At 48.0% G+C, this 13,451-nt stretch overlaps 3 protein-coding genes across 3 annotated transcripts; 2 read left to right on the top strand and 1 right to left on the bottom strand.

Annotated features, from left to right (window-relative positions):
- Positions 1–3,535: 3,535 nt before the first annotated feature.
- PV06_11785 (uncharacterized protein) lies at positions 3,536–4,215 on the bottom strand (the record flags this gene model as incomplete). Its single annotated transcript, XM_016413513.1, has 2 exons — positions 3,536–4,053; positions 4,110–4,215. The coding sequence occupies 2 exons, from the start codon at positions 4,213–4,215 to the stop codon at positions 3,536–3,538; spliced, it is 624 nt and encodes a 207-aa protein (XP_016256110.1).
- A 2,456-nt stretch (positions 4,216–6,671) lies between these two features.
- On the top strand, positions 6,672–8,192 carry PV06_11784 (uncharacterized protein; the record flags this gene model as incomplete). Its single annotated transcript, XM_016413512.1, has 1 exon — positions 6,672–8,192. One exon carries the CDS (start codon positions 6,672–6,674, stop codon positions 8,190–8,192), a length of 1,521 nt encoding a protein of 506 aa, XP_016256109.1.
- Positions 8,193–9,306: 1,114 nt separating this feature from the next.
- On the top strand, positions 9,307–10,959 carry PV06_11783 (uncharacterized protein). Its single transcript, XM_016413511.1, has one exon. The coding sequence runs from the start codon at positions 9,370–9,372 to the stop codon at positions 10,891–10,893; it is 1,524 nt and encodes a 507-aa protein (XP_016256108.1). The 5' UTR covers positions 9,307–9,369; the 3' UTR covers positions 10,894–10,959.
- The last annotated feature ends 2,492 nt before the right edge of the window (positions 10,960–13,451 follow it).

Here is a 13,451-nt window from a genome sequence, read left to right as displayed (position 1 = left end):
AGTCAAAAGACTGGTTCTCAGTCTGGAAGAGCGCAGACTACGCGCTCGCCAACTACAATCCCAAGGCTATCGACTCCTGACAGAGAACGTTAACCACATTGAAGAATCGTCACTTCCCTATTTTGTAGAACGTACACTCCTTGCTGTCAATGAACGCAATGTTGACCTCAACTTATTTAGAAGCAAAATGGGACTGGTGGTCTCCGGTCCCGGTGCTGAGATGGATATAAATGAGTAGAAATGAGTCGAAGACACCTTGTGGTCCTACGAACATCTATATATTCATGTTCAATTTCTTTCTGTCAATTGTCAGCAATTGTGTAGTCGCGGGGATAGTGTATCACTGAGAGCGATAAATGGAAATAGTTGACATTACATAAAATCACTAGCTCTTCCGCAACAATGGCTTAAACCGGTGTTTTAGTGTTCGAATTTGCACGGAAATAACTGCACAGGCATAGAAATACTTTACTTGACGGAGTGACGGAGTTATAATGGGCGTTCTTTACCGATATTTCAGAAGAACGTGGTTGTGCAACCCGCTAGCGTCACTAGCTATCCGGGAGGGACCTGGGAGGAGATTTACGCCTGGGAATACCCCTGGTTGGTCCTGGGACAATCTAGAAGGGCCCTAGGAACTGGTTTTCGGATCTAGGAGAAAAACTGCTCCTAGGAGCGAAGTAGGTACCTCCTGGTGGTAGGTCTATATCCTCCTGGGTTACTAAAGTCTTGGCTCATTGGGCCAATAACTTCCACGTATTATAGCATATAGCTACTGACGCTACTATATCCTTATGCTTTCACACTGACTTAGAGTGGTACCCACTATATATCGAGGGCGTAGTCATTAATTCTACGTTGCTTAAATACGGCGGCTAATATATTATAGGTCATCTTTCCGGTTATACCTTACAGCGATCCTACAATCTACAATCGATTTATGGAACTTCACGCTACTATTTCGCAATGGTATGGTTTAGGCATAATCTTCATAGCCTTGGCATGGCAGACTTTTCGAGTCCTACGCTGGGCCCTTCGAGCTCTCCTCTCACCTCTGGCCTTTTTCTGTGTCGAATGGCTTGCAGCAAGTTTGAGGCGTACTTTTCCGACGACGGCAATAAGCGAATTCGACATCATTTTCGTCGTGTTGTATGTTACGGCAAATGCGATATGTATGAGTATGAGGGTGAACGATCTCGCCGAGGTTGCCATGCGAAGCGGAATACTCGCCACCATTAACTTGGTCCCACTTCTGGTGGGCATTCAACTCAGCGATGTAGCAGACTTTCTCGGCATCACTCTTCGGATGCCGAAAATCATGCATCGATGGATTGGCTGTATGACGCTGGTAGAAGCGACGATCCACATTATAGCCAGAGCATTGACTGCGGGATTGCCATGGAATTCGCTAGTAAAATCTGGAACCGTTGTAAGTCTGTGTTGTTGGAACGGAATACGCTGGAAACTAACTCCATTTTATGCTTCGGTAGCACTCACCTTCACGGCTCCACTAACGGTCCCAGGCACGCGTCGTCGTTTCTACGAGTGTTTTTTAGCCTTGCATATTTTGATAACGGGGGTGGCAGTATCCGCTCTATGGCGTCATCTCTCCAGTCGCCAATTCGAAGCTCGATTTTACGTTCTAGGGGGTGTTGTTTTCTGGGCCAGTTGGCTCCTTGTTGGTCTCCTTCTCGACGGTTGTTACATTATCAACCTAGGTCGAGGAAGCTGGCTACCCAGAGTAAGAATTGTGACATTCTATCGGTCGCAAAACGGTGACCAGGTGGTCATGACGGGTGCGTGTCACCTCGAAATACAGCTTCGCCGTCTATGGGACGTGCAACCCGGCCAGTATCTATTCGTTACCATCCCAAGGCTCGGAATACTGTCCTCATTTCAACGACATCCGTTTTGGATTGTGTGGTGGGAGAATGACCCCAAACGTGGGATGATGCAGTTAGACATGTTGGTCCGTAAAAGGAGAGGGTTCACTCGACGGTTATTGTCATACCGTGACGATGAGTACGTGACATGGATTAGTCGTCCCTTTGGGCGGTCTGAAAACTTTGGGGATTACGGATCTGTATTGATGCTGGCCACCGATGTCGGTATCACAGCACACCTCCCCTATTTGAAAAGCCTCATGCAGGGTCGTTCGGAGGCCTCTATCCGAACCAGACGTGTAGTCGTTATATGGCAAGTTCAAGACAGCAGTAAATTTCTAGGCCGAAGACATTATTTCCATGGTACTGACACGCAACTCAGATCATGACAAGTGGGTCAAGAAATGGTTTGACAAACTGTTGCCGAACGACACATCCTTTGTACGTGTTTCTCCAAGAGTCAGTGAGGACTAACCTCACTTGTAAAGATGTTGGAAATACGGATCCACAGCCCCGGGAATAGTCAATACCGACCTACGAGTGGTAGTGATCGCCCAATAAACCTACTCTCGGGCGATGTGATCGCCGCCGGACAACATGATCTAATTAAACTGATTGCTCTGCCGGCCCATTTTGAGCAGGTTCTGGACCAAGAAAGGAGTCGAGATGGCCGAGGAAAGCTGCTCGTATCAGGTAAGGTCGTCCGCACTGGCGAATATCATCTGACTGGGGTTTTAGTGTGTGTTGACGCGAGGTCCAGAGCCAGTCTAAGGCGCGCAATCGCTGAGCAGGTGGATCCGGATGTGCAGTATCATGAACATGAGTATCAAGTGCCTGATAAGTCCAGACGCTCTTTGGTGCTTGACGAGAAGGGCGTTCTTGGAGATTAGTCAAATACAAATGGCAATCAGGTACAACAAGTAATCGTGTCCTACCCTTGGGTTTTTCTCTAATCGACCTTGCACTGGTCAGATTCGCTCGCGGCATTACTATATGTAGAGACTACGGTGTATAGACGGTGATGCCACGAAACAAGAGGCTTGGGTCTATGGTCTGGCTTTTGCCCTACCTAACTAGACCACAACTTTGTAGACACTTCATCTCACCTTACTAAGCTACTAAACGAATATACTCAAATGCTCGCCACGGACAAGGTGTGCTAATTAGTATCTACCTGTACTGAATTGTTTTCCGTCCTTTGGCCCGAACAATGAACGAATTAGTGCTCTTGAAAACGGCCCATCATCTTAACGCTCGAATTCTCTAGTATAGGTTATTGATAGGACTACCTCACATACTATTGCCATTTCTTATCGTCACCGGTCCCACGAACTATCACCGCATATTTACACATTCAGGTGCTATTGACTTTCTCACAGGCGGAATGCTGCCAACGATAATGCAAGAAAAGCCGGCTGTGACCCTTGCCACCGAGTATATGCCTCGCATTGCCACAGTCATATCCCGTGTCGAATATCCCGTGTCGTCAAAAGTACAGGACTTAATGGTACTGTATGGCAAGAGAAAGTCTCACAAGTGTTACAGCGTTAGGTGAACAAAGGTCAGTAGGAGCTCATGTGCGGTCCTCAGTGGTTATCTCAAAGGCGCCGAACCTTTCACAAGACCACGGCGTTATATGCTCATCTGGATAATCATCTTAGGACGCTCATTATGTCATCCTGAAAGGTATTGACACAATGTTGGAAGTCTCTGAATCTTGCTAAGGCTGTGGCGATTTGTTGTTCAAACTCTACTATGCGCCTCTCCCCCTCTTCGTTCTGCGTCCGTAGACATCCGACAGTATCGTCCCTTTCCTCGATTAACTTTCTAGCTTCTGTTAATTGAGAAGACTGAATTCTCGTACGCTCGGTGAGCTCCATGACGATAGATGAAAAACTGCGCGATTTTGAGGCTTCTTGCAGATTTTGATAGAGAGCATTTCCAGTAACTTGAGTCTCTACAGTCGTCGACCGTGGCACGCCCCGTGAGACGGCATAAATGGATTCTCCAATCCCGGCAGCAATCTCTTTGCATGCTGCAATATTGTGTTTGCTGATCTGCTTCTGGAACAAATGCTGTCGCTCTGGCAAATAATCCCATTCGTATAATGAATCTGGCTCAGGAATCAACCGAACCTCTCTTGGGGCCACTTCAATCCCCAAGTGCTTTTCTGTGTTTCTCAGTCCGTGTTTGATACTGCGGCCTTAGCAGGATATAAACGCTTACGAATATGTTCAGACAGTAGCCGGCGACATCTCTCGCGCCATCGAGCACGACGTTGATTAGCTGGCCTCGGAGCAGCCTTGTGAGAATCCATGGAGCCACGGAGCATGATTTCCAAAGAGCATAGGGCCCTTTTAAGGCATAACTGACAGCCTCCTCACCTAACAGTCGATACCGTAGGAGAGCCATAGAAACTTGTGAACGGTCGTTACCCACAGAGTTTAGAGGTTAAGGTGAGTAATATTTCTGCACAGCTACATAATTCGGAAGCGGTAGAACTCTTTCACATTCAATGATATTCTAAGCTTAGTCTAGCTCAATTAAGCAACAGTGGCTAGGAACACCATCCAGCATTCTGATTGTGGCGGGTGCAACACATTGATGTTAGAGCTTGCCAGAGCCAAGTGTGACCTTCAATGGTGCTTTGTCCGACTCAACCAGGAATACACTCGAAATCTCTATCTGTCTTCCAACGTTACCTCACTGGAGACCACTCTTTCGGATACCCTGGCTACTCTTCATTGCGCAATGGATCTTCTCCAAACCTTAAACTCGCAATATTTGAACGTGCAAACGGTTGGAAGTATAGGGCCTGAACAAAGTTCCGACGGATCTGAATCTTCCACTGCGATTCCAGCTCTCGGCGACAGACAAACTCAAGGAAATGTCGAGAGATCTCTGCGTTCTGACGATCGACTCGAGACTAAGTAGGAGCTCATGGTGAGGAGGAACATAAGGACAATTGTACTATTACGTACAACAATGCCCAATTGATAAACCCTGGAATTGACACCTATCTACCATATTAAGCGGCATATATATCGTATATAGATTGCATCTCGGTTCAAGAAGCCACAACCCTAGTTGGGCGCAGGGGTTTGCCGACTATTCAGTCATCAGTCTATGTACCCACCGCAGCAATGAAGTTTACGGGACATTCATCACGCATTTGGTCATCGAGAATGAACATTTACAAGTGGCACCCCAAATAGTCACGTTCTACTCAGGAGATAGATATAGTCAGTACCTCGTCAAGAGAAGCTCAAGACGTAGTAAATTTGCACCCTTGAACCACCTGACTAGCAGCAGAATTCACTCTCGAGTGAATCTTAAGCATACGAAGCTCTCACAAAAGAAAGCATGCAGGGAGCGTACAAGCAGTCAGAGTCAATTAGTCAGCCAGCAGATGAGCATATGCAAGCCTGTGGTACTGTAGAGAAGAGGTGAAGATTCAAATTTTCCGGGTCCTTTCCTGACCCTGACAAGTATCGTACGACCACGATAAATGGTGGTAGAGCTGCCGCTATCCTAGGCTTTATCGTATGTGAAACCCCTATCTGAAACAGGCCAGATACGGATATAACTGCCGGTGGTCTTTCGCTGGTTATATAAGCCCTCGAAAAGTTGGAAAGTGGATGTCCTCCCCGTTGATGTCACAATACAGGTGAAACCATAAGTGATGCGGGGCTTAATGAGGCGATCACCGATAATAAGAGCGCCCAGGATTTCTGTTGTTTCTCCCCACGAAAAGATGCGGATGTCCTCTCTATGGACCCACAGTAAAAGAACAACTAAAACCCACAGAATAGATGCGGCGCTTAGAACCCGAAACTCAAACAACCAGTGGTTGCGTTCGAGCTGCTATCCCCCAGGAGTTTGTGGGTAGACGAACTAAAATATCCCATAGATTAGAGTGGCCTAGAACTTGTGAAATCCTATAATACAGTATCATAGAATACAGTGGTCTGTGACGTAATGTCCATGATCCTTCATGGTTTACACCTCAGAATACCACACCTCTAGTATCTCACGTCCCTATGAGGTCTTAGGTGGCTGGAAGGTTAACCATAGGAACAAGCGTCGAGAAATACTGGAGTACCATAGAGCATATTGGTCCAAGCGTTGTATGAAAGCTCGTGAGTACTAGGTTTGTATCCCTCCGAGTCTACAGTAGTAGGTGGAACTACTTAAAAATTAAGTAGGAAGGTAAAGTCACAATGGAAATCGTGGGAGTAGGAAGCTTGCATCTTAGCGATCTTATCCTATATTGTCGCTGATGCGTCAGGAAATCCTACGACATTATTAAGATGATACAGTACCTCAGAGTCTAGGTAGTGTAAATTTCGTGTGCTGAACATCTCCAGTATAAAGGCCACCGGGTTAGCTTATATACTCAAGTAGTAACATCGACGTCGCTCGTTGAACAATAAGTGAGACGACGATTCAAATACAATGCTTTCAACCACACGTGTGACCAGATTTACTTTCCCCTTCTCTCTACAACTCATTCTAGTGGCACAAGCTGTCTCGGTTGACTACAATAAAGGGGAAGACGCCGATACCGATAAAAAGATCCTAGACGACCTCAATTATTCTTTGTCGCACTAATATATCTGGACCATACTAGGGATAATTGGAGTCTTCTTGGCCTATAGGATTACTCAAAGCGCCACTGTTTATGTGCGATTTCTAGTGTCCATCGATGGTGCAGGAGGAGCACGGCATTCCTTTTCTTCCGGATCTCCCAGCATCTCCTTCCTAAAAGCCAGACTGCTTTACGCCTCTATGTTTCGCAATCGAAGAGCCCGGGAAATCGCCTTGGGTCGGTGGATTGTTCTAGGATTTCTACCTACGCGCATTGAAGTCACAATCATACTTATCTTCATAGCCGCCAATGGATTTTACCTCACGTGGAAATTACCGTGGACCCAATCCAATGCAGAAGTGTTGAAGGCATCCGCAAACCGGGCGGGAACGCTCTGCGTGACGAATCTGCTTCCAATCATGGTTCTATCTTCTATAAGGAATCCCTTGATATCATTGCTGAACATCTCATACGCTACATTTAACATGATTCATCGCTGGCTGGGACGCTTAGCGATCCTTCAGGCCCTTGCCCATGCCACCTGCTGGCTGATAGTTAAGGTGGAATTCGAAGGCTGGGCAGCTATGCGGTCCGCCACACACACGCCTTTTATTTACAGCGGCTTAACTGCCGCTCTCGGATCCACGGTCATCTTGCTGCAGAGTTTGAAGACTGCGAGGCATTTGGCCTACGAATTATTCTTACATCTGCATATCGCGATGGCAGTTTTGGTGTTGGCATGTCTTTACAGGCATCTCGAGGATTTGCCCCAGGAAGCCTTGGTGGTAGGAGCGGCCGGAGCTTGGGGAGGCTTTCGTGGTCTTCGGCTGCTCACCTTGCTGTATCGGAGCTTGGGCAGAAAGGCTACTACAGCAGATGTCGAAGTTCTACCACATTATGCCTTACGGATCTCCATCAAATGTCCGCGGCCCTGGAGCTTCAGACCCGGTCAATTTTTGTATCTAACCCTTCCATCCGTTGGCTTATGGACAGCTCACCCACTCTCAGTCGCATGGTCTGGAGTGTCTGGAACTTTGGATTCGACCCTGTCACCCGGTTCACAATGCATTGGAGGGCAATACTTCGGTCAGGAGACCGTCTACCTCTCCGAGAATTCCACAGAGAAAGTCATGTTCCTGATTATTAAGACACGATCTGGGCTAACTAAAAAGCTCTGGCGTCGAGCTATAAAGGCGGCTACGCCTTTTCAAACCATTGCCCTTATCGAAGGACCTTACGGTATATCACGAGATTTGTCTAGCTACGGGCTAGTGATCCTCTTTGCTGGAGGTGTAGGGATCACTCATCACCTTGGACATATAAGGACACTCATTCGAGGTTACGCCCTAGAAATGGTGGCAACCAAGAGAATCAAGTTGGCATGGGTTATTCCTAGCACTGGCTGCCTTGACTGGATCCGACCATGGTTACGAGAGATCCTACTTATGAAAGGTCGAAGCGAAGTATTGCAAATTCTTGTATATGTCACTCGAGCTCGCTGGACTGAATGCGTACAAAGCTCCGGCGGGACCATTCGAATGTCAAAAGGCAGGCCTGATGTTGAGTCCTTGATGAGCCAAGAAGCAGCTGAGCAGTTGGGATGTATCGGGGTAGGTGTTTGTTCCAGTGGAGGGCTGGCCGATGAAGTCAGGCGCGTTTCAAGACTGATGCTGGATAAAGGTGTAAATTTGGATTTCGTCGAAGAAAAGTTCGGGTGGTAAGTGGTAGAGGGACAGTGAAATACTCAGACGTATAGGTATCTCTGAGAAACATCTAGCCAAACTAGGAATTGACTGGGAGAATATTACCTAGCCCCAGAGTAATAAGATTGTCTATCAGTCTACGAAGCAAGGCAGATTCATTGGAAGTTCAGCAGCCTCAGTAGCGGCCAACATGCTTGCCGGTATAAGTCAAGGTCGGTTAGTACAGTGAATTTCAAAGACGATTGGATCATCTTGGAGCCCCAGATCCACTTTCGAATCAGAACACCCCAGGCCCCTTTATCAGTTGGATTGGCTGCCAAAGTCGAATGATCAGTCTCTTATACCTACCTTGGTCTTCTAGTCTGAATGAGGTTCGCCACCGCGTAATCCATGCTTCTGCTCGGCAGAAAGTAGTGGAGCAGACCCGTTACTAATGAGTAGATAGTGTGAACAGTGATTTGATTAGGGCTGTTCCTGGGGCCCGATGTCTTGATGGCGCTTTAACATGGCTCTGTGATTCTTTCTCCTCTTCCAGCTGATTGCTTGCTATCCGTGCCCAAACAACACTGGAAGAGGATAGTATAACATACGGCCACCATGAGCCTATACACACATAAGCAGAGATTACCCAAGCAGGTACCTCTTGGATATCTGGCATATCACAGCTTCCGCGTGGCTGATGACTCGGCTTTTGACGGCTTCCCTTTCTACTATTTTAGTTTCTGGTGAGCTATTTCTGCCATTGGATTATTGTCCTAACCGAACAAGAGCGTGGTTCGAACGCAGAGCTACGACGACTTGCCCTCTTGAAGAGTGCCACCAGCCCTCACACGGGCCAAGAGGCAATATAAGTTTAGAAGAGAGGAGACGGTAGTCCTCTGGCTCTGTTTTGTGACCTTGGAGGCAGGATATGTGTGTGAGCAGAAAAAAACCCACAGAAGGCACAATAAACTCATCACCAAGAGAGAACAAGAGGAAAGTAAGACGTGACGAGACGGGGCTTAGAGACTAGGATGCATAGTGTACAAGGTAAACCTTGCTCCCACCCACCTCAGCGGCATTGGCACGATGGGCAAGGACAGGGATTAAGACAAGAAAAGAATGCACCCATGATCACAAAGCACTAACAGCATATTTAAAGGTCTCATACCGCCCGCCCTCCTCCTTTCTCCCACCTTCCTTACTTCTCTTCCTCATGGATCGCAAACAGAAACCTACCAGAACGCAGAAAAAGTTGGAGGAGTACAATGAGGAAGAGCTCGTGGCTAGAATTTCCTCATTCATAGATGACGAGTATTCTGCTCGCTCTTGGAAGAAGGTCCTTTCGAAACAGTTGGGCAGTGAGCTTCCCGCTGACCGTTCTGAATTGCAAACCCATCTCCAGAGTGCCACGAAGGAGAAGCTTATCGAGTACACGATATCCCTTCAAACCAGTCTCGAGTTGAGAATCAAACCGAAACGGAAGCGGAGGAGTCTGCGTCGCGTCCGTCACTCGGAAATCCAGCCTAGTACACCCTCGGAGTGGTACCGAGCTAGGGAGCGAAAATCAACAGTGCACTATCAGAGCATTGCGCGTCAACCAAAGGAGTACCTGCAGCAACTCCAGGTGAATTGCCAAAAACTTGGCTCAACGGAGGAGGCGTTAAGCAGAGTCAGACGTGAACATAGTGAGCAAGAAAGCAAGATCACCGAGGTCAGGAGGCATCTCATGGAAACGGAACAAACTGTCACTAGTCTGACTAGCGAGCTTGCAACCCTGAGGCGATGTCTCCACGAGAGAGACCAAGCAGCTGAGCAGGAACTACACAATTACAGGCAGCAACTATCATCGACCAATCAGAGTCTGGTACAGACCCAGCGTGCCGCCGAATCAACCATGGAAGAGCTGTTGTGTACCAAAGCCACAAAAGAACAAATGGAGAAGGAATGCACGGAAGTCTATCGACAAATAAGAGATCAAGCCACCACTTACAGCTCAACAGAAGAAGAGCTGGCGGAGGCTCAACGGACCATTACCGAGCAAAAAGGCGAAGTCTCATCGTTACAGAAACAACTCAGTGAAAGCAAAGCACATGCTAGGGAGCTCCTTTCTACATCTAGGGCAGAGTTAAAGCAGGTGAAGTTGGCATTGGATACCGCCACACAGCAATTGCAGTGCCATAAAACAAGGCAAGCAGATTCTGAAGTGGAACCCTCCGACAGTGGCCAGGATAAAGAGCAGAAACGAGAAGCAGACGGTACAAAGGGTCAGATGGCCGAAGTACCTACCGTCGCGGCGATAGAGGTGGCTTCTACACAGCTTGGAGAGGACGGCCGCCTTATCTGGAATCAACTCCAGCAGCGACAACAACCTGCGAATACGATCAACGATGTTCAAGCGATATTTGACCAGGACCCTGCTGCACCTGAGACGGGCAACGACTGTCTTTACAATTATCAACCAGTGGACCGGTGGAGTTTCCAAGGCCCTCCCAATACAGCAGATAACGCGATACCAGTAACGGCTTGGCTTACCTACCCTCCAAGATGCTGCCAACAGGTACCGGAAGCTACGACTAATCAAGAGTGCATACTGTGTGCGAAACATGTCGAGGACTTTACGTGGATAACCGTGTCAGAGATGGGAACGGATTGGTGTCCCGGTCTCACGTGCCCGGCATGTGGTGGTCCGAACTGTGTTCGTGCACGGGCATTGACTCATTCTTTCGTTGAGTGCTAGGTTCACTTATTAGAGGCTATGCGAGATTAAATTTCTGATGAATAGAATACCACTTAGATAAGAACGGCTTACCTGATCCCTTGTAATTATGGTAGATCTGAGACAACGTACCACAATTTTCTAAATCATAGATAATATAGTAAGCAACTATGATCCAATATCAAGCGCTATATACCATACCTCCGGGCAACTAGGATCTTCGCTAAGAAGTTACTGTACTACTATAACCAGATGTAACAGCAAACTTCCTAATACGCTTGATAATTGTAAAATATCACAGAAGGAGTAGAAGAGACGTTTTCATGAGTAGAGACGACAAAAGGGAAGCTTGGCTTACTAGACCATCATCCATCCCCTTGTAAGATATATATAATGAACAATGCCTTGTTTTGCGGGTGTGGCTCGAGTCCTGATATCCGTGATGATATAAGCTATACTAGTTGAAGCGTCTATTCTTATTGCGAGACCCTGGCGGTCTACCGCGTGGTCGCTTCAGTGCACAACCATCCAAGGCGTCCATTTTGGTTGGCGCCTTCGGTCTGCCTGGACATCGCTTTTGGGGTGGATCTCGACTGCTTGAAGACGCCTTCGAGCCTCGATTCTCTGTTGGAGAAACAAGCTTTTCCCAGACCCACCAATCAGTTGGTCGAGGTGGAATCTCGATCGTGATATTGCATTTCCTCTTTTTTCGTGTGCCTTGTTGGTCGGCATCCGCTGCCAGAGATAGACGTTTACCCTGCCGTACATCACTGCTTTTGGCTTCGAGGAGTGATATATCCTGTCCAAGCAAACGGACTACTGACTGTCCTGGAGTTGAGTCGACGCTGCCTCGGTCCTCGTTACTGCCCGGGGCCTGAACATCGTTTACCGACGCTTTCGAGTAGGCCGGTGGTTGTACATTGTCACTTTTCCCTTTTTCGATACCATCGAGAACAGGGGACGATGCTTGATCAGTGTCGGATACTTCCGCAGGGTCCGACTGACGACGGTGACGTTGAGATAATGCGCTTGAGACCTCCACCGTCCGTTCTGGGATTCCAGAGGAATTATGTGGCTTTCCGGTGCGCCGATTCTCAATCTTTTCTTTCATGCACATAGATGAATAGTTCACGAAATTGTTGCTGCCGTGCCTACCCGCCAAGCGTCGAATAGGGTGTCTACCATCGATGGCGGTTGACCGTTTAGCTTGGTAGACTGGCTTATCGGCGTACTCCAGTGTCTTTGCCTGATCACTTTTAGGCGACGGAGTCTGGTGGAGGTCCGACCGGTGCTCAATAAATAGACTGTTTTGGTCAAAAGCCGGCACCTGACGGCAACGGGGGTGTCTGCATTCAAATGATGGCCCTTGCCGAGGGTAACACCTATGAACATGGTCTTTCCACTCGGTAACATTAAGAAACTGACGCATCCTCTGTGTGGGCGTGAGGATATCGTTTCCCAGACAGTTCGGGCAGAGGGCGGGCCGGATAACATTCCCACGGAAGACCGTGAGGTTACATTTCAGCGGCAGAGTTGCTACGTGTTCGAGATGGTGACGAGCGTGGTTGTGCCAGGACTCAGCGTCGTCGAGCCACTGGAAGCATAAGAAACAAAACTCAGAGACCCCCCCATTGGCTGCGCTCTGTTTCTTCCGACAACTGTACAAGTGATACCACCAATTGTGGTTGCTGCTGGTTCTGGCCAGACCACAGGTAAGGCATTCGGTTCGGGATTCGTTGAGAGTAGAACAGAATGTATCAGAGTTTTGTGATGAGCATAGAGCCACAAGGTCCTGTATGATGCGGCACCCGTTGGTATCTCGCAATGAGCCGGACATGAACAACGTGGATGCTAGGCGATCACGTTCAGGCATGAGCTTCCTAGTTTGTTGGAAATCAGATTCATAAGGTAGCTTTGGGTAGGGAGACGTCCAATCATCAAAAAATGACAGCCGTTGTCGTTGGAGAAGGCTCGCCTTGTACTGTCGTTTCTTCTCATAAAGTTTTTGAGTAACTCCTAGGCCGGACGAATCTTCATATAAAGCAGGATCCTTTATAGCTTCCGAGGCGTAACGGTCTAGTTTGGCGTGTAAATTCTGGGGGAGTTCGGGGTTGTAATCATGGATTCTGTGAATCGAGAAGCCACGGAACATTTCGTGAAGTTTCGTTCCCTGTTTCTCAAGGCCGAAGAACGTAGCCTGACCATCTACGGTAGAGATGCCACTTTGATAGTACCCCCCGTACGTATTGGCGTTGATATGGTCGGCGTGTCTCATCCTTTCGTTGATGGAATAACCGTGCACTTTTTCAGAGCGCCAGTCAGTACACATTCCCATGCGGGCAATCTCCCTTATACATTAGGTCACTCACTATCAACTTTGAGTAGACCTTCACGACGGATCGCACCCGGCGTCGGTCTATCGCGGAAGCCTGCTCGTTCTCCCAGGTCACCTAGAGCGTTTATCATCGACGTCGCCGGTTCCCACGGGGACGCATATCTCGGGAAGACCGGCCTCTTCAGTAAATCCTTATGGTAGTGCAGCGGAACCCATTCACGGCCACCTGGCTTTTGTATAGCAC

The sequence above is a fragment of the Exophiala oligosperma genome (assembly GCF_000835515.1).
Source record: "Exophiala oligosperma strain CBS 72588 unplaced genomic scaffold supercont1.62, whole genome shotgun sequence".
Classification (NCBI taxonomy): Eukaryota; Fungi; Ascomycota; class Eurotiomycetes; order Chaetothyriales; family Herpotrichiellaceae; genus Exophiala; species Exophiala oligosperma.
Note: the sequence above shows the minus strand (reverse complement) of the source record. Positions and strands in the feature narration are given on the sequence as shown.